General features: G+C 40.2%; 1 protein-coding gene across 1 annotated transcript in view; it reads left to right on the top strand.

The window, feature by feature from the left end:
• The first annotated feature begins 5,493 nt into the window (after positions 1 to 5,493).
• Positions 5,494 to 24,605, top strand: part of LOC120932817 (hepatitis A virus cellular receptor 2 homolog) — a 37,402-nt gene continuing 18,290 nt past the window's right edge. Inside the window, exons 1-2 of the mRNA XM_040345556.1 lie at positions 5,494 to 5,825; positions 18,406 to 18,485. Coding sequence (XP_040201490.1) covers positions 5,684 to 5,825; positions 18,406 to 18,485 — 222 coding nt within the window. The 5' untranslated portion in view covers positions 5,494 to 5,683. The remainder of the gene's footprint in view (positions 5,826 to 18,405; positions 18,486 to 24,605) is intronic.

The following is a 24,605-nucleotide window of genomic DNA, read 5'->3' as shown; positions in this document are numbered from 1 at the left end:
TGATGCTGGAACATACATACATACATACATACATACATACATACACACACAGACACGTTGAGTTTTATATATATAGATTATGTATATGCCAGTGGCCATAGATTCGGGGGCACAGGAAACAGGCGGCAAAAAAACATGTGGCTTGCAAATGCACGCAGCTGAGACTTCTGCTTTTAGAACCATAGAATACTGATAGCAGAAAAGATCAAGTGGTACATCGAATCTGCCCTTTTCTTTACATTTTTGCTTGAGGATAGAAGCATGTTTATCCAAAGCACTCTGCCTTTGGAGCCATTTTTTTATTTTTCACACATAGTAAAATCTGCATTTTTTGACTAGAAATGTATTCAGAACCCTCAAAACAATATTTATTTTTGAAGTCCCGGTAGAATAACAATTAAGTAGTTGTAGAAACGTTGTCATTACTTTAGACAGCGAAGTAATACATGTATTTTAATTTGGGACCAGCAACACAATTTATGGTGATTTTGTGCTACCTGTTTTTTTTTCTATTATGATCATTCTTATTTCTAAAACAATAGTGCTACTTTACGTAAAAAGGTTCTATTATTTGTCCCACTTTGAATGGCACTAAAATTATGATTCTGGTACAAAGTATTTTAAAGTAAGGCTTCTTTCACACTATGGATTGTATGTCCGTTTTATAATATCCGTATTACACCTATTAACGGACGTTTATTAACGGATTTAATAACGGATACATACGGATAAATATTTTACCATTCTTCCTTTATTGAAAACAGATAATGTTTATCCGTATATATCCGTATACATCCGTTATATCATTCCTTTCTAACGTCCGTTAATAAAAACATTTCACCCTTTCTTGAAGTCCAGCTCCAGAAGTCGCATGGATATTCAGGGGAACCCCGCCGTCAATTTAAAACAAAAATGACGTGCGGTTCCCGGTAAATATCCATAACCAGACCCTTCAGGTCTGGTATGGATATTCAGGGGAACCCCGCCGTCAATTTAAAACAAAAGTGACGTGCGGTTCCCGGTAAATATCCATAACCAGACCCTTCAGGTCTGGTATGGATATTCAGGGGAACCCCGCCGTCAATTTAAAACAAAAATGACGTGCGGTTCCCCCTAAATATCCATAACCAGACCCATTATCCGAGCACGTTGACCTGGCCGGCCGCAGAAAAGAGGGGGGGACAGAGTGCGGCCCCCCCTCTCTCCTGAACCGCACCAGGCCACATGCCCTCAACATGGGGAGGATGTCCCCATGTTGATGGGGACAAGGGTCTCATCCCCACAACCCTTGCCCGGTGGTTGTGGGGGTATGCGGGCGGGAGGTTTATCAGAATCTGGAAGACCCCTTTAACAAAGGGGACCCCCAGATCCTGACCCCCCCCCTGTGTGAAATGGTAATGGGGTACACTGTACCTCTACCATTTCACGAAGGAAGTAAAAAGTATTGTAAAAAAACACACTGACACAAAAGAATAAAGTCCTTTATTAAAAAAAAAAAAACTCCAGCGCTGAAAAATCCACTCGTTCCCGGCTTCCAGCGTTGTCCTGATCCTGCGACGGGTGCGGGTGATCTCCCGCGATGAGAAGATCCAGCGTCGGGTGATCTCCGCTCCGGCGATGTGAAGATCCATCCATCTGGCGCAGCAGCATCCCGGACCTCCTCTCACCGCTGGGCACAGCCCAGCGAATGAGCGGCTGAAGCGGTGACATTTCTTATATAGAGGAGGCAGAGCCACCCGTCACGTGACCCTGCCCCCTCTGACGTACCTCTGCTACGTCACTGGGGAAGACCATGAAGAGGAAAGACCTTTCCAGGGCTTCCCCAGTGACGTAGCAGAGGTACGTCAGAGGGGGCAGGGTCACGTGACGGGTGGCTCTGCCTCCTCTATATAAGAAATGTCACCGCTTCAGCCGCTCATTCGCTGGGCTGTGCCCAGCGGTGAGAGGAGGTCCGGGATGCTGCTGCGCCAGATGGATGGATCTTCACATCGCCGGAGCGGAGATCACCCGACGCTGGATCTTCTCATCGCGGGAGATCACCCGCACCCGTCGCTGGATCAGGACAACGCAGGAAGCCGGGAACTAGTGGATTTTTCAGCGCTGGAGTTTTTTTTTTTTTTTTTAATAAAGGACTTTATTCTTTTGTGTCAGTGTGTTTTTTTACAATACTTTTTACTTCCTTCGTGAAATGGTAGAGGTACAGTGTACCCCATTACCATTTCACACAGGGGGGGGGTCAGGATCTGGGGGTCCCCTTTGTTAAAGGGGTCTTCCAGATTCTGATAAACCTCCCGCCCGCATACCCCCACAACCACCGGGCAAGGGTTGTGGGGATGAGACCCTTGTCCCCATCAACATGGGGACATCCTCCCCATGTTGAGGGCATGTGGCCTGGTGCGGTTCAGGAGAGAGGGGGGGCCGCACTCTGTCCCCCCCTCTTTTCTGCGGCCGGCCAGGTCAATGTGCTCGGATAATGGGTCTGGTTATGGATATTTAGGGGGAACCGCACGTCATTTTTGTTTTAAATTGACGGCGGGGTTCCCCTGAATATCCATACCAGACCTGAAGGGTCTGGTTATGGATATTTACCGGGAACCGCACGTCACTTTTGTTTTAAATTGACGGCGGGGTTCCCCTGAATATCCATACCAGACCTGAAGGGTCTGGTTATGGATATTTACCGGGAACCGCACGTCATTTTTGTTTTAAATTGACAGCGGGGTTCCCCTGAATATCCATGCTCAGTAAAATTAACGTCCGTTAACATAACGGACATTTACGGAGACATTTACTAACGTCCATGTGCCATAGACTTCAATGTTAAAATATAACGGACGTTAATATATCCGTTACTTGCAACGGACAAATAATTTACAAAAAATAGTGCAAGACCCGTCACATATTCCGTTATAACTAACGTCCGTATGTTATAACGGACTATTACGGATCTTTACGGAACATAAAAAAATCCCATAGACTTTAATGATATTTTATAAAGGACGTATAACTTCCGTTTTTTAACATTATCTGACGGATTTTAAAACGGATTATTAAAACGGATTTATTTTGTAGTGTGAAAAGGGCCTTATATTACAAATTAATAAATACTTTTTTGTATTTTGTGCATTTTTTTAATGGGAAAAAAAATAAACATAAATAAAAAATTTCAATTGTTACTGGTTGAAAAAATATAAAGAATTCAGAAGAAAGATAATCGCTAAGTGCAGCAAGAAGAGGATAATTATGACTGATTAGAGCTGACTAAACTTTATTAGCCCTTACATGCCTAAGCCTTTTTTCAGACATTTGTTGTTTACAAGTTAAAATCTGTATTTTTTGCTAGAAAATTACTTAGAACCCCCAAACATTATATACATTTTTTTAGCAGAGACCATAGAGAATAAAATGGCGATCGTTGTAATATTTTATGTCATACAGTGTTTGCGCAGTGGTCTTTAAACGCAATTTTTTGGGAAAAAAGGACACTTTCATGAATAAAAAAAAAAAAACAGTAAAGTTGACAATGCTTTAAAAGCTTCTACAGGTTACCAGTTTAGAGTTAAAGAGGAGGTTGTGTACTAGAATTATTGCTCTCACTCTAACGATTGCAGTAATACCTCACATGTGTGGTTTAGCGACCGTTTACTTTCACGGGCGCGACTTACGTATGCATTCGCTTCTGCGCACAAGCTTGGTGGGGCGGGGTGCTTTAAAAAAAAAAATCTTATTTATTTTATATTATTTTTATTAGTTTTACACTGTCTCTTTAAATTTTTTTATTTTCTGAGTATTTTTATTGCTGTCACAAGGAATGTAAACATCCCTTGTGACAGTAATAGGCAGTGACAGGTACTCTTTATGGAGGAATCTGGGGTTTATAAGACCCTAAATCCCTCCTTTGCCTCCCAAGTTTGGCTGTTTTGAAAATTGTATTTTTTTTATTTGGCGCCTTTAAGTCTTCAGTAAACTAGAAGTGATATCATGACATTGCTTCCGGGTTACTAGATCTGAGACCCGATCGGACGTGTCGACTGTTCGCATGGACTTCTCATGGGACGGGAGTGCCCAGGAGAGCCACGGAAGGTATTGAGAGGGGGGAAGAGCTCCTTGGGATAACAGCCAAGTGGATTTTAGCCGCATCGTTTGTTATTATAAGAAAGCCAACCGTTTTCTCTAAAAAACAGTACCTGGCATCACCCTGGTATAACCACTTTAAGCCAAGGCCGCATATTTGCGTACGGTCAGCGTGAAGGGGTTTTAAGGAGTATCTCTGGTCTAAATAGAAAATGATATATTCATTTCCACATTGTATTTCAACTATTTCTAGTTTATCCCTATTCCTCTGAACAATCTTGTTTGTAAACATAGTGAAGTTCCCCACACATCCTTGATTTTGAGTTCTGTGACTGACACATATTCACTATTTCTTATTGATAGGCGTTGCTGTGTCACACATTTCACAGAGCCTGTCTTCTAAATGTTAGGTCCACCTTTTAAAAAATAATAATAAATACACAAGTATTTACCAGAATAAAAAAGGGTTTTCTTTAATGAGCATGCAAAGCATTGCAGCCATAAGTGGATAGCAGGTACAATGTCAGGCTACAGCAGACTGTTGTCAATGGATAGTCAATGCACTATGAATAATGCAGTGATTAACCACACTTGTGTTTTATGCCATAGTGGCAGTTGGGACCTGTAGTTAATTTTTTAACAGATCTCACAGATTTCAAGTCTGACAGCCGCTATGGTTCAGAAGAATCTCTGTACACTGTCAAAGGGGGTCCTCTTGCATGATGCCATGTGTTCTAAGTGTATCTTGTGTTTTATACTGAGGATTTTTATCATATGTTTTTCTCATATGTGGATGTAAGCAGAGCTTTTTTTTCTCAGAAAATAGGTGCAGGAACTCAACCACGACCCCGTTCAGATTTCACAAACAGTAGAAGGGTCTTAAAGGGGCATTAAATACCAGGATTGCATCACATACAGAGTGCAGAGTTCAGGGGGTTACACACAGAGTGCAGAGCTGTCACTTGTAAACAAAGAAACCAGACGTTTGTGTTTACAAGTGATTGTGGTGAGCAGGCACCAAAGGGTCTGAGCCAGAGGTGGTGGAACTGAGTTCTCCCTGAAAAAAAGCCCTGGATGTAAGTAATTGTCAGATTATGTTACTGGTCAGTCAAGGGATTGTATGGTTTGAGATCTGAAATTATTAAACCTTGAGGTTTTACTGAGGGAGAGAGAGCGTTGATTGTAGTGAAATTGAGGGGTCCTCTTGGCACCTAAATATGGTCGTAATATGTAACGCTATACAGTAAACATACCTGTAATAAATAAATAAATAAATCTTCAGGTGTTTGCTCTTAGGCAGCACTTGTAAATCAAAACTTTAAAATATAGTGCAAGCTCACATTAATTTGATATTATATTGGCTTTCGTCTGCTTCCTATGTATTCTGACTGGAGGTCTCTTCTCTGTCTCTACAGGTTTCTTATGGTTATGCGTTCCTGTTTGTACATTAGCAGATGATACCGTGACCATACCATGCTCTTACACAGTTCATCAATACCAATATTCTGTGTGCTGGGGCAAGGGGTCCTGTCCACTCTCCTACTGTAACAATTTGATCCTCAAGACTGAAGACAATGGAACCTGGAGGAAAGCAGATAAATACCAGCTGATGGGTGACATAGAGAAGGGAGACGTGTCACTGACCATCTCTGGTGTGACCATGGAGGACGCTGGAACATACTGCTGCCGTGTGGAGATCCCAGGATGGTTCAACGACCTGAAGAGTAACATAGATTTGGAGATACAAGAGGGTAAGTCCTGAATTCATGTTTAAAAGAGAAACTATAATGGTTTTGGTGCAGTTTATGTACACATTTTCAAAGGTGAAAGGCAGGGTGGTAATGTCACAATCTTCACCTCGTCCAATCACAAATAGCCTTGCATTAATGGAAAAACATACAAGGTGTTCTGTGAATGGCTCTGGCACAGCAAAATTGCCTTTGTTTACAATGTGGCAGGATAGCCACTTGGCACAGGATCTGAAAGACCAATCACTGTAGTAGTGCACGTGATTTCTGCATCCTTAACGGCTCCCACAAGTATGACATACTGTATGAATACTGAGATTGATCCAAGGCGAGATGGGGTTCACCGCTCCAGGGAAGTCCTGAGTGCAATCTTGGATAAGTCCAGGTGGATGTGGGTGCTGGCAATGCACTAGGCAATAGAAAGTAGTAGAAGATGAATGGACGGCCGCACACCAAGAAACTCTTGAGTTGTCTTTATTGAAGAAACATAAGCAGACACCGCAAATACACAGCAAAAATCATAAAACAACCAATGTGTTTCACACTTGGTTAGTGCTTATTCATGCCATGAATAAGCACTAACCAAGTGTGAAACGTGTCGGCTGTTTTATGATTTTTGCTGTGTATTTGCGGTGTCTGCTTATGTTTCTTCAATAAAAACAACTCAAGAGTTTCTTGGCGTGGGGCCGTCCATTCATCTTCTACTACTTTCTATTGAGATTGATCCAAGCTGGACCAATGTAACTATATGATAAAGTCTATACCATAAATTGAGTTTTAAAGGCTAAAATATAAATGCGCTATTACCAAGCCCACCCTGGAAGCCCTTGACGCCTGCCAGGCATCGCTGATGGTTTGTATCGACCATCTGGCCACAGACTGCACACTTTTCAGGCATGACCTAGACAAGATCTGGGGCAGACTTACAACAGCTGAGGATCGCATATCTGAGGTGGAAATGCTTCCCATTCCCATGGTTCTTAATTATGTGAGCTACAGGATCTGAGGTAGCTGGGTAACCTCTGGGTAAAAGTATTGTTTGATCACCTGGAAACTCCCTTCACCCCTGCCTGCCCTTTAATAGGTACTTAACTACCCGTAGTTGGTACTGGTTTAATTTTATATCTAAACATTGTCATGGGTTTCATGGCATTTTTTTTTCCCACCTAGCATTGGACTTGATTGTCTACTAGAATTCACTGTGACACATACTTTTAAGTTCATTTTTATTTTTAGTGCATTTCTTACCCTGGAAAATGCTGCATAGGTTGTTGGAGAATAGCTTGTTACTGGGAGGGGAAGGTGTGGGTGGAACTAGAGGGTAGATAGAGGTTTTCAGAATGTTAGTTGGTCTCTGTTAGACCTCATACACAATATTAGATTTTCTGCAAATTTTTGTCTTCAGATCTACCAAAACCATAAAATATAAGGTCAAACCTTAATGCCGCGTACACACGATCGGAAATTTCGACAAGAAAACCGTGGATTTTTTCTGACAGAATGTTGGCTCAAACATGTGTTGCATACACACAGTCACACAAATCTTGTTGGAAATTCCGACCGTCAAGAACGCGGTGACGTGCAAGATGTACGACGAGCCGAGATCAATGAAGTTCAATAGGCAGTTTGGCTCTTCTGCTTGATTCTGAGAATGCATGTTTTTTTGCACGTCGGAATTGCATACAGACGAGCGGATTTTCTGATAGGAACTTTTTCCGTCGGAAAAATAGAGAACCTGCTCTCAATCTTTTGTTGGCGGAAATTCCGACAGCAAAAGTCTGATGAAGCATACACACGGTTGGAATTTTCAACCAAAAGCTCACATCAGACTTTTCTTGTCGGAATTTCCGATCGTGTGTACGCGGCATAAGAAGTTTCAATCAGGCATGCCCTTGCACTACAAGGTTTTGGTAAATCTAAAGACAAAAATGTTTCCTTGATTAAATGGACAGAATGGAGCTAGACAGGCCTATAACGCTAGAGGAGATTCAAAGAGTTACAAATGAGATGGCGGGACAGAAATCCCCGGGCTCGGATGGGCTCCCAGTTGAGATATATCGGCATTATGGGAAGGTGTTGCTCCCGGAGTTGATGAGGGTTTTTAACTGGTCGGTGACAAAGGGAGCGCTCCCCCCCATCAATGATGGAATCCACTATAATTATTATACATAAGGAGGGTAGATACCGCCTCATACAGGCCTATTGCCTTACTGAACTCTGACATGAAAATACTTGCAAAGGTCTTGGCGGCTAGGCTGAGCAAAGTTATACAGAAACTCGTCCACCCCAATCAATCGCGTTTTATACCTGGAAGAACCACCAGTACAAATATAAGACGGATATACCTGAACCTCCAGATTCCAACGGACGAGGGAGGAGAGAGGGCCATCTTGTCTTTGGACACTGCTAAGGCCTTTGATAGCTTTGAGTGGCAATACTTATGGCGAGCTATGCAAGTGGCCCAATTTGGACCGGGTTTTATTAACTGGGTAAAAATGCTTTATAGGACACCAGAGGCTAGAATAAAGGTGAACAATGAACAGTCTGACAAATTTCAATTGGGGAGGGGAACGAGACAGGGGTGCCCTTTGTCACCCCTCCTCTTTGCCATCGCAATCAAACCCTTGGCCATTGCTTAGGTCCTCAACTCAGATAAAGGGCTTAAGAAGAGGCAAGCTGGAAGAGAAAGTCGCATTATATGCAGACAATCTCTTGTTGTTCCTTGGCGATACGCAGGACTTCCTTTTGGGGAGCCATGGATATCATCAATAAGTTCTGTTGAATTTACAGACTTAAGATAAACTGGGAAAAATCCACCCTCTTGACAGTAGACCCCTTAGGAAGGCCCCCTACCTAGAGAGGTGACCCAGGTACAAATAGTGAACAAATATAAATATCTCTAGAGACCCCCAACAGTATATACAATACAATATAGCCCCACTGTTGGTTAAATTTAGGGGGAAAATAAAAGACAAAAATCTGCAGAAAATCTATCTTACTGTAGTTAGGAGGAAGTAGAATTGGTCTATGTAACTGTTATATTGGGCACTACGAGGCCGGTTATGGCGGCATTGGTCTTGTGGCTGCGCTACTATGTTTTTTATTGCACGTTGCTAAAAAATTGAATAAAAATAATTTTTCAAAAAAAAGTTTATTATATCTTGTCATTTTTCAATTATATGGCATAAACCTTTTATTTACTACACAAACATATTTAGAGGAAGTGAATATTGGTGGGTGTAATGGCGCTAAAAACAATAGAAAAAACTTAGAAACAATAAATGATCCTCATCACTCGACCCATAAAATAATGGAGAAAATTTCTTGGTAAATACTCCAATGAATGTGAATAAATGTGTCCCACTCTTGGCGAATCCTGGAATACCATCCAGCATCAACAAAAAATGTGGAGGGTATTAATAGTGGCAAATAATAACAAATGATAGGTGAACAAACTGTGCCAAACCAATGCACAATGTTGCATCAATACAATCAAAAGTGAAATATTTGGGTAACCATCAATATTAATGAAAAAACGGAAATCCAGTATATAAAACCACCAAAAAAACAAAGGTCAAATAAAGTGCAGCGTGCAATAATTATAGTGTAACAAATTCCAAAGTGATCCGAAGTAGTTTAAAACAACATGCAAAAATTTAAGCATGAAAATTAATTGTGAAAAAATGTCCAGTGAAAAGAATAATGTTACATTAATAACAATGTCTCTAAAATTCACCAATAGAGGTTAAAAATAAAAGCACAGTGATAATGGTAAAGTGTCACAGTGCATATAAGGTGAAGAAAAAAACAATCATAAAAAATGTTCAGTGAAAAAGATAAGTGCACCAAATCGCAAATCTTTAAAATCCACAGCGTTCAGTGATCAATCCTGGATGTGCATGCAAGCTTAGAACTTCCACCATCAGGATTCCCAGAAGTGTCCAACAAACTAGGTGTTCCAGCCCCTTACCTCAGAGCGGCTTGTATTTAAGCCTATATAGATGTCTCACAGGCAGTCAGCTGTTCATCCAGCTCCACAATCCCACGACCCAGTCACGGATGGTTGCAGTCTCTCAAAGGGAACATAAAGCAAGGGGAGCCTCCATGGTGTAGTAACATCAATGCATTTTATTGAAAAACAAATAGACACTCACATTTCTAGAAGTACAGAGTCGGCGTGTGTAAATCTTTGTGTCTCCCGCTCTGCGGCCGGGAGCGGGTGACGTCACCAGCAGCTCCTCCACGTCCTCACGCGTATCGCAACTGATTCACGTTGCTTACTCATAGGATGGGGAGCGGCTGGCATACAGGTGACTTTTATAGCGCCGGGCGGCGCCCTAATACATACAAGTTACAGTAGTTTAATAATCAAATTCCTGATGTGAAGTGCAAGGACTTCTAACAATATTGATAAACTACAATTAAATATTAAATAAAATGAATACTAATGAAACCACGCTCAGAGTGCTCACCCTGGTGGTCAAAAAATAGTATTACAAGATATATTCAACACAAGCAGAAGATAAAGACAACCTCTGATTGAGCTGGAAATAAACAATTCGCATCTGTAGCCAAGGAAGAAAAGCAAGGAGTTTGACCAATCTGTCCAGATAATATATTAAACATCATGTCTGAGCTAATTGGACACCATGTCTAGACAAATCCTGGTTGGTAGGAACAATAACCACGCATAGAAGTTGCTGAAAACTAATGCTTGTGGACCAATGATCTAATATAATAAAAGAATAAATAATATACTGATGTATATAAAAAAATCTAGTTAAAATCAGATATTAAAAAATGCGGAGAATGGGGATCGGAATCTGTAATGCTAAAATATATGTCAACTACTTCATTAAAATCGTTAAAATGATAAAATGATCTATAAAAAATGGAAATCGAGATATAATTCTAATAATTGGATATAAAACAATTTAAGTCAAATTCCACATTATGTCCATGAGGTGTTAAAGTGCATAATTCGTGAAATCCAGCGGGATTCTGCCTGGCTGATTTTTTGCACTTTATTGTCCCCTCTCCAGTGTGGTTTATATTTCTCAATGCCCCATACCATTAAAGAGGAGGGATCTTTATTATGGTAACGTTCATAGTGGCGGGACAAACTGTGTTTGGGGTACCCATTTTTTATGTTTTGTGTATGTTCACGTAATCTTTTCCATAAATTTCTTTTAGTTCTGCCAACATATTGTATTTTACATGGACATTCAAGGAGGTACACTACCCCCTCCGTGTCACAGGAAATAAAATCTTTAATTTTGTATTCTCTACCTGTGACATTGGATTTAAAACCTTCCTTTTTCTTTTTACTTTCTTTCGTATGTTTGCATGTATAGCATCTCTTGCAGGGGTAGTATCCTCTTTTTTTCCGGTGGATCCAATACATTCTTAGCTATCATGTCTCTTAGAGTGGGGGCCCTTCTGTATGTAAATATTGGTTTTTCTGGTAAAATTGATGACAAATGTCGATCGGCTTTCACGATATGCCAATATTTTTTACAAATTGCTTCAAGCTGCTTATGCTGGACACTATAGTCCATTATCAGTGGTACTTTTCCGGCAAAGGCATTATTCTTTACAGAGTCCTGGATAAGGGTTACTCTGTCTAGGGCGGCGACATCTTTAATTTTTTTCTCAATATAGTCCTCTTTATAGCCCTTTTCAACAAATCTTTTGCCAATAAAGTTAGCTTGTTCCAGAAATACCTCAGTCTTTGTGCAATTTCTCCTTAGTCTTAAAAACTGCCCCTTGGGGATGTTCTCCAACCAGGGGGTGTGGTGACAGCTATCCAAGGGTAAATAGCTATTTCGGTCCACAGTTTTAAAATGCGTTTTCGTTACTAGCTTATTCCCTTCTCTGGCTATTTCCAAGTCCAGAAAGCTAATTTTCTCGTCACTAATCTCCCAGGTTAACTTGATATTTTTGTCATTGGAGTTCAAATAAAAGCCGAAATCTAAAAGGCTCTCCCTATCTCCTGACCAAATAATTAAAATATCATCAATAAAACGCCGATATAAAAGTAGTTGTTCTGGTTTTCTGTTATATAAAACTTCTGCTTCCCACTCCGCCATATAGAGATTTGCCACACTGGGAGCATACTTGGCTCCCATCGCTATCCCGCAGATTTGCTTAAAATAATCATCACAGTACCAGAAATAATTGTGATCAAGACTATATTCCAAGCACTTAAGTATAAAGTTCTTTTGTGTATTTTTTAGGTCACTAAGACCAGTTAGCGCCCAGTTTGTGGCTTGGATTGCTTCTTCATGGTTGATGATGGTATACAGAGATGAAACATCAGCTGTAGCCATATAAATAGAACTTCCATCAACAGAGATAGTGTCAAGCAGCTGGATCAGATGTTTTGTATCCCTAAGGTACGATTCAGTTTTCTTCACTAGGGGTTGCAAAAACCAGTCTATATATTCACCGATTCTTGCACCCACGGAGTTAATGCCATTCACAATCGGCCTACCAGGTGGGTCATCTCTAGATTTGTGAATTTTGGGAAGTGTATATAGAACTGGGATCTTACATCCTACTGGTTGTAGATATTTAGCTTCCTTTTTGTTTAAAAGTCCTTTTTTCGTACCCCTTTTGACCAGGTTTGCTAGATCTTCCTTATAACGTACAATAGGGTTTCCTATTTTTGCATGTTGTTTTAAACTACTTCGGATCACTTTGGAATTTGTTACACTATAATTATTGCACGCTGCACTTTATTTGACCTTTGTTTTTTTGGTGGTTTTATATACTGGATTTCCGTTTTTTCATTAATATTGATGGTTACCCAAATATTTCACTTTTGATTGTATTGATGCAACATTGTGCATTGGTTTGGCACAGTTTGTTCACCTATCATTTGTTATTATTTGCCACTATTAATACCCTCCACATTTTTTGTTGATGCTGGATGGTATTCCAGGATTCGCCAAGAGTGGGACACATTTATTCACATTCATTGGAGTATTTACCAAGAAATTTTCTCCATTATTTTATGGGTCGAGTGATGAGGATCATTTATTGTTTCTAAGTTTTTTCTATTGTTTTTAGCGCCATTACACCCACCAATATTCATATCTGTCTTGAGTGTGAGAACACTTTTCGTCGTGGCTGCTATTTTATTTTATTTTATTTATTTTAATTTTATTTTTAGTTCCCTTTGAGTTCAGAATTATTCTTTATTAGGTGGATTTGCGCATTGGTTCCCCCTCTCATTATATTTAGAGGAAGACTGTATTAATGTTTTATTTTTTTTTATTTAACCACTTGACCTCCATAAGATTTATCCCCATTAAAGACCAAGCCATTTTTTGTGATACATCACTTGCGTAATTTTAACTGAAAACTGCGCGGCCGTGCGACACTGTACCCAAATATTTTTTTTTTATATTTCTTCCACAATTAGAGCTTTTTTTTTGTGGTATTTGATCACCACTTTGTTTTTTATTTTTTGCGATATAAATAAATAAATAAAAAATAAATACTGACAATTTTGAAAAAAATAAGAATTTTTCCTTTCCGCTATAAAACAGGCAAAAAAAGGTTAAAATCGAATTTCTTCATTTATTTAGGCCAATAATAGGATTTTTATAAAAGCTTACCTGTAAAATCCTTTTCTTGAAGTACATCACGGGACACAGAGCAGCCATAGTAATTATTACTATGTGGGTTATAGGCCACCTTCAGGTGATAGACACTGACAGAAAGTCCCTCCCTATATAACCTCTCCCATCCAGGGAGTACCTCAGTTTTTTTAGCCAAGCAATAAGTATCCCAACAAGAAGGGAGGGACCTCTGTGTGCCGTGATGTACTCCAAGAAAAGGATTTTACAGGTAAGCTGTTATAAAAATCCTATTTTCTTTATCGTACATCACGGGACACAGAGCAGCCATAGTAATTACTATGTGGGATGTCCCAAAGCAATGCCTTCTGAGGGGAGGGAAACACAGATAAAAGCAAGCCGCCATCAGATGCGAGGACCTATACTGCTGCCTGCAGTATACTGCGCCCAAAAGCGGTATCCTTTTGCCATCTTACATTCACCTGATAGAATCTAGTGAATGGAGGCACTGACAACCAAGTTGCGGCCTTGCAAATCTGAGTCATGGAGGCCTGGTGATGCACTGCCCATGAAGCACTTACTGCCCTGGTAGAGTGCACTCTAACTTGAAAAAGCGGAACCCTTCCTTTCAACCATAAGCCTGAATAACAACCTGACAAATCCATTTTGAAATAGTTGATTCCAACGCTGCCTGCCCTTTCCAGTTTTCTGTATCTGAATCCTTCAGATAGACCTTAACTGCTTCCACTACAAGGAGAGAATGTAATAACCTTCCCTCCGCAGAACAAGGTAGGCAAACATCTTGATTCAGATGAAATTAGATACCTTAGGCAAAAAATGATGGGTGAGGACTCAACACCACCTTATCGTTATGAATCGTTATCGTTTTTGGTGATCTGAATACTTTGAAGTGTAAAGAGGGGATTTGGGGTCTATTAGACCCCTTCTTCTTCATGGCCGAGGAAAGCGCCATGCAGCAGCCCTGGAGGACCGCCTTGTGGGCTTCCCAAAGAATGGCCGGGAGATATCGGTATCGTTTTCAAGAAAGTAATACTGCAGCGCAGATTCCAGTTCCTGTTTGGAGGGGCCATACTGGAGCAGAAAGTTGTTCAACTGCCAGTGGTAGGGCCTGTGATTAGGGGCACCTAAGTTTAGGTTCATGACCACGGGAGCGTGGTCAGACCAGGATATCGGTAAAATCTGGTTCTCCCTAGTGACGCGGAGGGTGGCGTTATTGACAAAAAGGTAGTCAATGCGGGAATGTATACGCTGCGGGGCAGAGTAGAACGTGAACTGCTTATCCCCTGGGTTGAGGGCGTGCCACGCATCAAACAGGGCATAGCGACTAGTGAGCTGACGAAAAAGTTTGGAGTCCCTGTGAGCCCGGGTCTGTGGGTCCGAGGGGGTTCAATACGTGGCGATCAAGGGCCACCGACTGGCACAGGCTGAAATCTCCACCAATCAGCAGATATTCGTTAGGCGTCCGGAACAGACGCACGAATACTCTAGAGAAGAAGTGGATCTGGTGGGTGTTGGGAGCGTACAAAGTGCACAGTGTGATGGGTTGTGACTGCCAAAGGCCCATCAGAATGATGTAGTGTCCCCTTGGATCAATAAATGACTCAGAGCATGTGAAGGGGGAACCGCGCTTGAAAAGTATGGCCACTCCCGTCCGCTTTCGGGGAATAAACGCCTGGAAAGCCTGGGGGTGAAGGGAACTCTTAAGGTGTCAGCATATTAAGACATTTGGGACAATTTCATGCTAATTAGTTGATGCTGTAGAACCAGAAATGAGTCAGTTATACCAAATAACATACATAGGGAAGGTGCTGTAGAAGCAACATGGTTTTACTGCACCAATATGTTCTACAAATAGGAGTAATGTTTTCGAACGTTAACAAAATAGGTTTCTAGGCAACAACTTAATATGTAACACTATTCCAAATTAGCAGTGGTAAGGGGCTTGGTGTATTTTGTTAAAAAAAAAAGTGATGTAGATGTAGCGGCCTGCTCTTTTTGAGCCAGCGCTGTTGTAAATTCAGAGGGAAGTCTGAGAGTTAGTTGACTCAGACATGTGTGATTTGTGCAAATTTGGCTTCTGCTCTATCCATGGCTGTGCTGTGAGTGACCACTATTGTTCGCCTGGGGTGTAGTTGTTACTCCAAGCCAAGGGTGGCAGCAGCTAGGTCAGGGTGATTTGAGTATTCTCCCTCGGCAGCCAATCAGTGGGGTTGATCGTCTGGATCACTAGACTGGGGTCGTCGATCCTGAGTCTGTCGTCTCACCACCCCCGTGTGTGGCCCTCCTGGCTGGGGGTGCGTGTTCCTGTAATCCTGGCTCCAGGACCAAGTTGGTCCAGGGTTGTGATCTTCTGAAGGCAGATTGGATCTACGCATTGGAAGGTGATCCTGTGCTGTCCGTCCTGAGGAAGGAAGCCGCTTAATGAAGGACCCATCATGGAGAGGACCAAGCACGAGGCTGGTGTCTCAAGAGAGGCCTTGGACTTCATCGAAGGATGCACCATTTACTGAAAGGCTGGATGGTGATCGCCTGTCAGTCTCAAGTTCTACAAGAAGTTACTCTGGGGAGATCCAGGTGCTGAATTCTGTACGGTGAGAATTCTGGACCGAAAAGTGTCTCCATCTGTGGGAAGGTCTGTGGCAGAGACTGTACCATACAACGTTTTTCCAACTTCATCATTAAAAACGATGTTGCCCACACACCATCGTTTTTGAAAAATGATGAACAAAGCGCGGTGACGTACAACATGTACGACGGCACTCTGAAGGGGAAGTTCTATTTGCTTTTGGGCTGCTTTTAGCTGATTCCTTTTTAGTAAAAGACGATTCGCGCTTTTTTTGTCTGTTACAGCATGATGAATGTGCTTACTCCATTATGAACGGTAGTTTTACCAGAACGAGCGCTCCCGTCTCATAACTCGCTTCTGGGCATGCGCGGGTTTAAAACGTCGTTTTAGCCCACACACGATCTTTTTTTACAACCCGAAAAACGACATTTTAAAAAACGACATTAAAAAATGCAGCATGTTCGAATTTTTTTTTGGCCATTTTTTCAGAAGCCGAAAAACGATGTGAAGCCCACACACGATCATTTTAAATGACGTTTTTCAAACATCCTTTTTTTCATGCCGAAAAACGACTGTGTGTACGCGGCATTAGAAAAAGAAGTGCAAGGTGTGGACATTGAACTTTTTCAGCTCTCATCTAATACCCTGGACGGTGAGGAAATAGAGGAAACATGCTGCCCGAAAATATCCAGCAGCTCCTTCGGGGGTAGTGCTACATAAATACCCAGCGACCTACATATTTTAGCAAAAATCAAAAGACATTTTGTTTGGAGGTGGGAAGTGAATTTGTAGCTTCTAAAAGCTCGGATGAATCCAATGTTATGTTGGATCCAAGTATTAAAATTTTTGGAGTCCAATTTAGGATTGTCAGTTTGTGTCCCTGATAGGAGGTCTACAAACCAGGAGTTGGGCTCAGGCAAATCACTCTTGATGTATGGTTTTATTTTCTCCATGGCTGCTGTATTAAGTCCCATATACACATTCAGACTTTTTGCCAACAAACTTCAAAATGAGCAAGTTTTCCAAAAAATCAGACCGTGTGTACACTCCATTGGACAAACTTTTTCGCTTTTCATCGGACAAAAGTTTGTTCTGCAAACGGTAAAAACTTTTAGGCAACAAAAGTCCAATGGTGCAAAGCCTGACCGTGTGTACAGAAATCCATCGGACTTTTGTCTGAGGTACAAATATGCATGCCCAGAACCAATGTTAAAATCAACCAACAATAGCAGAAGTTGACCAAAGGGTGGCGGTAAAGAGCAGAAAAGAGCTGAAAAACCATGTGATGTTGGGAAAGTTTGCAGAAAAGTCCGAGCGTGTGTATGCTATGGGCAGGGATGGACTGGCCATAGGGACTACAGGGAGTTTCCCGGTGGGCCGATGGCTCAGTGGGCCGTCTAAAAAAATATATATATTTTTTTTAAACTGAGACTCTCTCATTCTCCCCCTCTGTCTCTCAGTCCCCCCCTCTTTTAGCCCCTCCTCTGTCTCTCAGCCCCCTCTATCTCTCAGACCCCCCCTCTGTCTCTCAGCTCCCCCCCTCTGTCTCATTCACTCCCTGACTCTTAGGCTGCTTTCACACTGGGGTGGACATTGAGGACTTTTTTTTAACGCTCTGGCAGTTCCCCAGTGTGAAAGCACTTGGGCTTTCACACTGGGATTGCAGCGGAGCTGTTTTTCAGGCGCTTTACAGGCGCTATTTTTAGCCCAAAAGCGCATGAAAAACGCCTCAGTGTGAAACTCATCACCTCTCTTTTACACTCACTCTCTTTTTCTTACTCTCACCCCCCTCTCTCACCCACCCCCTCTCACCCCCTTTCCCTCAACCCTCCCTCTCTCTCTCATTCCCCTCTCTCACCCTCTCATGATATACAATAATGGATGTAGGGGCCTTTTGGTGGGCGTGATTTTTCGGGGGGGCAGAATTTTATTAACTTAAAGTGGGCCGGTCTGGATGAAGTCCAGGGCCAAATTTTTGTCCCAGTCCAGCCCTGGCTATGGGTGTGCCCGACCAACTCCCTTCAGACAAAAATCCATGGAAAAGTTTGTTTGAAGTCCGACCGTGTGTACGAGGCTTTACACATTACATTATAGAACACATGTAAATTGCCTCTGCTTCCACCTCCCAACAGGAGTTTACACTCAGCCTAAACATGCAAGTAAATAAACACTCATTGTATAGTTAAGTTAGTTAGATACCACTGACCCCAACATTGTGTTTTTGGGCTGTGAGTAAATTCCAGTACATAAGAGGTGACTCAGCCGAATAGAGAAGGAACATGTAAAAATTAAAAGATGAGAATGAGAGCGGGGGGAAAAAAAAAAAAAAAAAGACAGGACCATGTCAAACAAAATGCTCTTGTTTTAATTTTTTCTTAATTCACTGATTATTTCAAACTTGTCCTTAAAATAGATGAACCAAAGATATCTCAGGTCTACCGCCCAGAAGGTCAACCTCAGAGTGCCCTTACGAAGGTCATACACAAGATAAAGGTATCCATTCACTTCTGCTTAGAACATAAAATGTCATTATTTGTTCAGTTTAATGTTTTTATTGTTAGGGAGATGAAACAAGCCAACAGGCAACATAAAGTGAAAAGAGAGACAGCACTAGCAGTCAATCAATTTCTGCTAAGTTTACACAAGCTGACAGGTGAAGGGAGTAGACTGAGCAAATGGATGACTCAAGCTGGATACACACTATACAATTTTTGGACTTTTTTTTTTTCCCCTTTAGATTTACCAAAGCCATATAATATGAAGTAAAAACCCAAGAGTTTCAATTTGTATGCAAATCAGGCAGGCCCATTGTTAGATTTTGTTTTGAAAAAACACGTGAGTTTTGCACCATTAGTTTTGAAAAACTAAAGGTGTTATTTTGAAACATGAGGTGACCTAGAATGTCAAAATAAGCTTTGACTAAGCTAATGACAACTGGATGTTAAAAAGTAAGGACAGTTGAAGCTAAACTTATGCAGTGTGATAAAGCCACAGTTATGTAAGTAAATCATGCAAAAGTTACTTTATCAATTTTTCAGTGGATATTTATTGGGAGGGAAATGTTGTGCTTTTATAAATGGATCCATTTATATCTATCTATATTGGCACAGATTTCACTTTCTGAGTATCTGTCTACACTGAAAAATTATCTTAAAGCGGTTCTAAACCCGCGATTAATTTTTTATTTATTTTTTTCACCTGAAAGGCAAAAGCCATAATGAGCTAGTATGCACCGCATATTAGCTCATTATGAAATACTTACCTCGGAACGAGGTGAGAGGAACTTAGCTGGTCCACGCCGAGCGAGATGTCATCTTGACTCGGCGTGTCTTCCGGGTATCGCCGCGCCAGCGCTGCGATTGGCTGGAGCGGCGATGCGCGGGAGACTTCTGAACCAATCATACAGTATGATTAATTGAACCACATGTGTTCTGTCACTTTGTGACTGCTAAGCAAACACAAGTCTTAAAGTGGTTGTAAACCCACATTTTTGACTTTTACCTACAGGTAAGCCTATAATAAGGCTTACCTGTAGGTATAAAGAATATCTCCTAATCCTGTACGGTTTAGGAGATATTCCCCCGGCAATGCGCCGCTGATTGCAGCGGCGCATGCCCGGCGGGGATCCTCGGCTAAAGGCCCGGCAGCCGTCTCCGCAGGGCCGGCCCTTCAGCCGAGGATCCCCCCTGTGCATGCGCCGCTGCAATCAGCGGCGCATTGCAAGGGGAATATCTCCTAAACCGTACAGGTTTAGGAGATATTCTTTATACCTATAGGTAAGCCTTATTATAGGCTTACCTGTAGGCAAAAGTGAAAAAAGTGGGTTTACAACCACTTTAACATGATCAAGTTTCTTTTAGAAATAAAATATTTAGGAAAGCCCAACCTAAATGTTCTTTTGCAAAATTAATATGGTTATAAGTAATTATTTCATAATGAGCTAATATGCGGTGCATATTCCTTGCAGGTGTAAAAAAAATAAATAAATTATATGCGGGTTTACAACCGCTTTAAAGTACTTTTTCTGAACCAATCATACAGTATGATTAATTGAACCACATGTGTTCTGTCACTTTGTGACTGCTAAGCAAACACAAGTCTTAAAGTGGTTGTAAACCCACATTTTTGACTTTTACCTACAGGTAAGCCTATAATAAGGCTTACCTGTAGGTATAAAGAATATCTCCTAATCCTGTACGGTTTAGGAGATATTCCCCCGGCAATGCGCCGCTGATTGCAGCGGCGCATGCCCGGCGGGGATCCTCGGCTAAAGGCCCGGCAGCCGTCTCCGCGGGAGACTTCAATTCGGCAAGGTCCGGCGGCTGCCGGTCCTTTAGCCGAGGATCCCCGCCGGGCATGTGCCGCTGCAATCAGCGGCGCATTGCGGGGGGAATATCTCCTAAACCGTACAAGTTTAGGAGATATTCTTTATACCTACAGGTAAGCCTTATTATAGGCTTACCTGTAGGTAAAAGTCAAAAATGTGGGTTTACAACCACTTTAAGACTTGTGTTTGCTTAGCAGTCACAAAGTGACAGAACACATGTGGTTCAATTAATCATACTGTATGATTGGTTCAGAAAAAGTACTTTAAAGCGGTTGTAAACCCGCATATAATTTATTTTTTTTTTTTACACCTGCAAGGAAAAAGCCATAATGAGCTAATATGCACCGCATATTAGCTCATTATGAAATAATTACCTCGAACGAGGTAGGTAACTTCCCTGGTCCACGCCGAGCCTCGGCGTGTCTTCCGGGTATCGCCGCTCCAGCGCTGTGATTGGCTGGAGCGGCGATGACGTCACTCCCGCGCATGCGCGTGGGAGATTTCCTTTCCGCCATGGGTCGGCAGGGCCGGCCCTTCAGCCGAGGATCCCCCCTGTGCATGCGCCGCTGCAATCAGCGGCGCATTGCAAGGGGAATATCTCCTAAACCGTACAGGTTTAGGAGATATTCTTTATACCTATAGGTAAGCCTTATTATAGGCTTACCTGTAGGCAAAAGTGAAAAAAGTGGGTTTACAACCACTTTAACATGATCAAGTTTCTTTTAGAAATAAAATATTTAGGAAAGCCCAACCTAAATGTTCTTTTGCAAAATTAATATGGTTATAAGTAAAGTATAGTAAAAGAAAAATACAATAATATGGTAAAATTATTACTTTTACAAAATATAAAATTAGTCACAGAATAAAGATGGGGACGATGAAAATTGTCTCAGTACAGACTGATAATGAAGAATTCATTGTAAAAATAATTGATTCCAACAATTATGGATAGAGTAATTTTTTAAATGAAAATATTTATTTTTGCATATCCAGGTACCTGACAGATTGACTGATTAAATGATAAATTGATCTTTTTGTTTGAGCTAATGAAATTTTTTTGAACTACTCATTATTAGAGCATTTTGTCATCAAACTTCTGAATATTGTTTTATTATGTTTATAAAGTTTCAAAAGGCAAAGTGTAACCCGATACTATTACAAAGTATTGAGAGATTTTGCAATCTATGTAGATTGATCTAAAGAAGGATACAAGGATGTTTTTTCCTTTGGTTAATTTTTTTTTTTATAAAATAATTAAATTAAGGTAATTCTAGTAAAATTAATATATTTTAAATGAACGCTAAATTATGAACTTTGATATATTCCATTGGGGTTTGTTTTTAAACCATGGAATCAGATTATGATTTTTTTTCATTTTTATAGGACAGGTGATGAAGGACATGTATGCAATTCTAGCATTTGATAAAGTTATTGTTTTTTTATCATCTTTAGTACCCAGATATAGTAGAACGCTACAATAGTATTTTTAAAAGTCTAAATAGGGTAAGAGGATTTAAGAAAAGGTAAATACTAGGGGGCAGATCCACAAAGGAAGTACGCTGGCGTATTTTCAAATTTCCCACGTCGTATCTTTGTTTTGAATCCTCAAAACAAGATACGCCGGCATCTGGGTTAGATCCGACAGGCGTACGTCTTCGTACACCTTCGGATCTAAGATGCAATTCTTCGGCGTCCGCTGGGTGGCGTTCCTGTCGTATTCCGCGTCGAGTATGCAAATTAGCTATTTCCGACGTTCCACGAACGTTCGAGCGGCCGTCGCATTCTTTTACGTCGTTTCCGTTCGGCTTTTTTCGGCGTATAGTGAAAGCTGCTATTTGGTGGCGTACGCAATGTTAAGTATGGCAGTCGTTCCCGCGTCAAATTTGAAAATATTTTTTTTGTTTGCGCAAGTCGTCCGTGAATGGGGCTGTACGTAATTTACATCCACGTCAAAACAATGAGGTCCTTGCGACGTCATTAAGCGCAATGCACGGCGGGAAATTTAGGGAGGGCGCATGTGCAGTTCGTTCGGTGCGGGGACGCGCTTCATTTAAATGAAACACGCCCCCCTACTCACCGATTTGAGGTACGCGCCGTTACGCCGCGATAGATACACTACGCCGCTGTAACTTACGGTGCAAATTCTTTCTGGATTCAAAGCTTTCAAAAGTAAGTTACAGCGGCGTAGCGTATCTCACATACGCTGCGCCCATGCAATTGTATGTGAATCTGCCCCTAGGTGACTTATTTACCTGCTATATTTTTAGTTTAAAACCATTTCTAAAGTAAGGGTTTGTTACATTTTTTGAGTTAATGACAGGATGAAGAATGTCTGTTTTTCTATGTCTTTTTAAGATTAGCATACATAGTCATTTGCAATCTGTTGCATAGGACAAAGTACAGGTATAGGAATTTCAGAAGTTTGTTCACAAAACATGACTAGGCCTTTGCTAAATTTAAATAGAAATTATGTTTTAAATAAGATTTCTACTTTATGAGTATGTTTCATAATTTATTCCAGTAGCTAAAGTTATGGTTAGGAATTATAGATCTGAAGGTACCAAGGATGCCAATAGAAATGCCAGCTGAAATATCAATTGGAGTTTCGATTGGGAAGGTTATTTTTATTTTGGATTCTTCCATGACCATGAAACAAGCACAGCTAAACTTCTATGTGTTATTACTTTAATGATTTATTCATATGGACTTACATCAAAAGTGACATATTGATCGGTCGATCATTATGTAAGGGGAAGTTGGAATGTAATTCTAATATAGGAATTTATTTGAAATATGGAAAATTAGTTATATTTTGGTTTCTAAATATTTTATTAGAATACATATTGATACACATAGAATTATTATTTCACATACAATAATTAATTTGCATTCATTTTTATAGAACACATAACTTGGGAATGTTGGATGGATAGTTTGTTATTACAAGTATGTATAACAGTATACATTTGAAGTATTAATATAGTTAAAATACATACAGGCTTGTGTGGAAGAAAAGAATTTTAAAGTGTCTAAACAGAATTATTGTTGAATTAAATAATATAGATAGATAAAAATAAAAAAATAAATAGAAAGAAAGATAGAATATATAAAAATATGACAAATAATGGGAAAGTTATGTTTTTATGTATCCACAAACAAGTAGATTACGTATTATGTTTATAATTGTTCAGTGTAAAGGATAATGTATAAAAACTTATATTACTGAAATTATTTGGTTATTGAAATTTCAAAAGAAATACAAGAAATTGTATTCAATAATTAATAATTGATATTATAGAGTAATATAATTTGATACAAAGATATTTAATTTCTTCTTTATGATAAAATAGTTATATGATATGGTTGAAGTTATAAGAAGTAACATTTATGAAGGTAAAGGAAGAAAAATTTTAATATTACATAATTATAAATTAAAATTAATGATATAATAATTTATAGTTTCTTAATGGAATGAAATGGTTAAATATTTCACAGGAATATCTCAGAATTTTGGAAAAAGTTTATATACAATATCTAAAATGTTAAATTGTATTGTTTGTATTGGAAACAAGTGGATCAGAAACCTTTATTTAGGATGAATGCACTTATTTTGTTTGTTAATTATAGTGCATTAAGGGGGAATTGTTAGATTTTAAATTTATTAATATTCTTATGTGATAAATGTTTTTGAATCAATGTTTAAGACATGGTAGTTTGAAGCTTTGCTGAGGTCAGAGAAATGCCACCTGTCGTAGGCTTCATGTATTTTTGAAGATCTACGTCAGGGGTACTGAATTAAAATTCAAGGAGGTCCGGTCGCCAAAATTTTCTTTGAGCCGAGGTCCGATTCCTCAAGTCTGTGCTATGACTCAAAAAGATTGTAGTCACTGTATGTCCATCAAAATATGAGAAAAGTACAATTTCCTTAGCATTTCAACAAACTTTATTGTCAAGTTTCAGTTACAACATTAAACATGTGGACAGTTGAAACTAGGATAGCTTTACATTTGCTCTTGTCTTTGTATAGAAAACAAACAACTATTTTTAACAAAAACAATATGGAAATAAATCAATATCTCTTTAATAAAACATAAAAAGCACCTCCATTTTTCAAGTAAAAGAAATAAGCACCTTCTAACTTAAACAACTAAAGGTGTCAATTTGAAAAAATGCACAAATTATCATTTTTTTTTTCATGCAAAAACCTCCCCTGTCTAGTGAGAAAAATGGGCTTTTGCTTGTCCTGCCAGTAGTTTGAATCTTGGCTTAAATTGAGTTACTGCCAT

The sequence above is a fragment of the Rana temporaria genome, chromosome 3 (genome assembly GCF_905171775.1).
Source record: "Rana temporaria chromosome 3, aRanTem1.1, whole genome shotgun sequence".
Classification (NCBI taxonomy): Eukaryota; Metazoa; Chordata; class Amphibia; order Anura; family Ranidae; genus Rana; species Rana temporaria.
The sequence above is the reverse complement of the archived record's forward strand: the minus strand, read 5'-3'. Positions and strand labels throughout refer to the sequence as shown.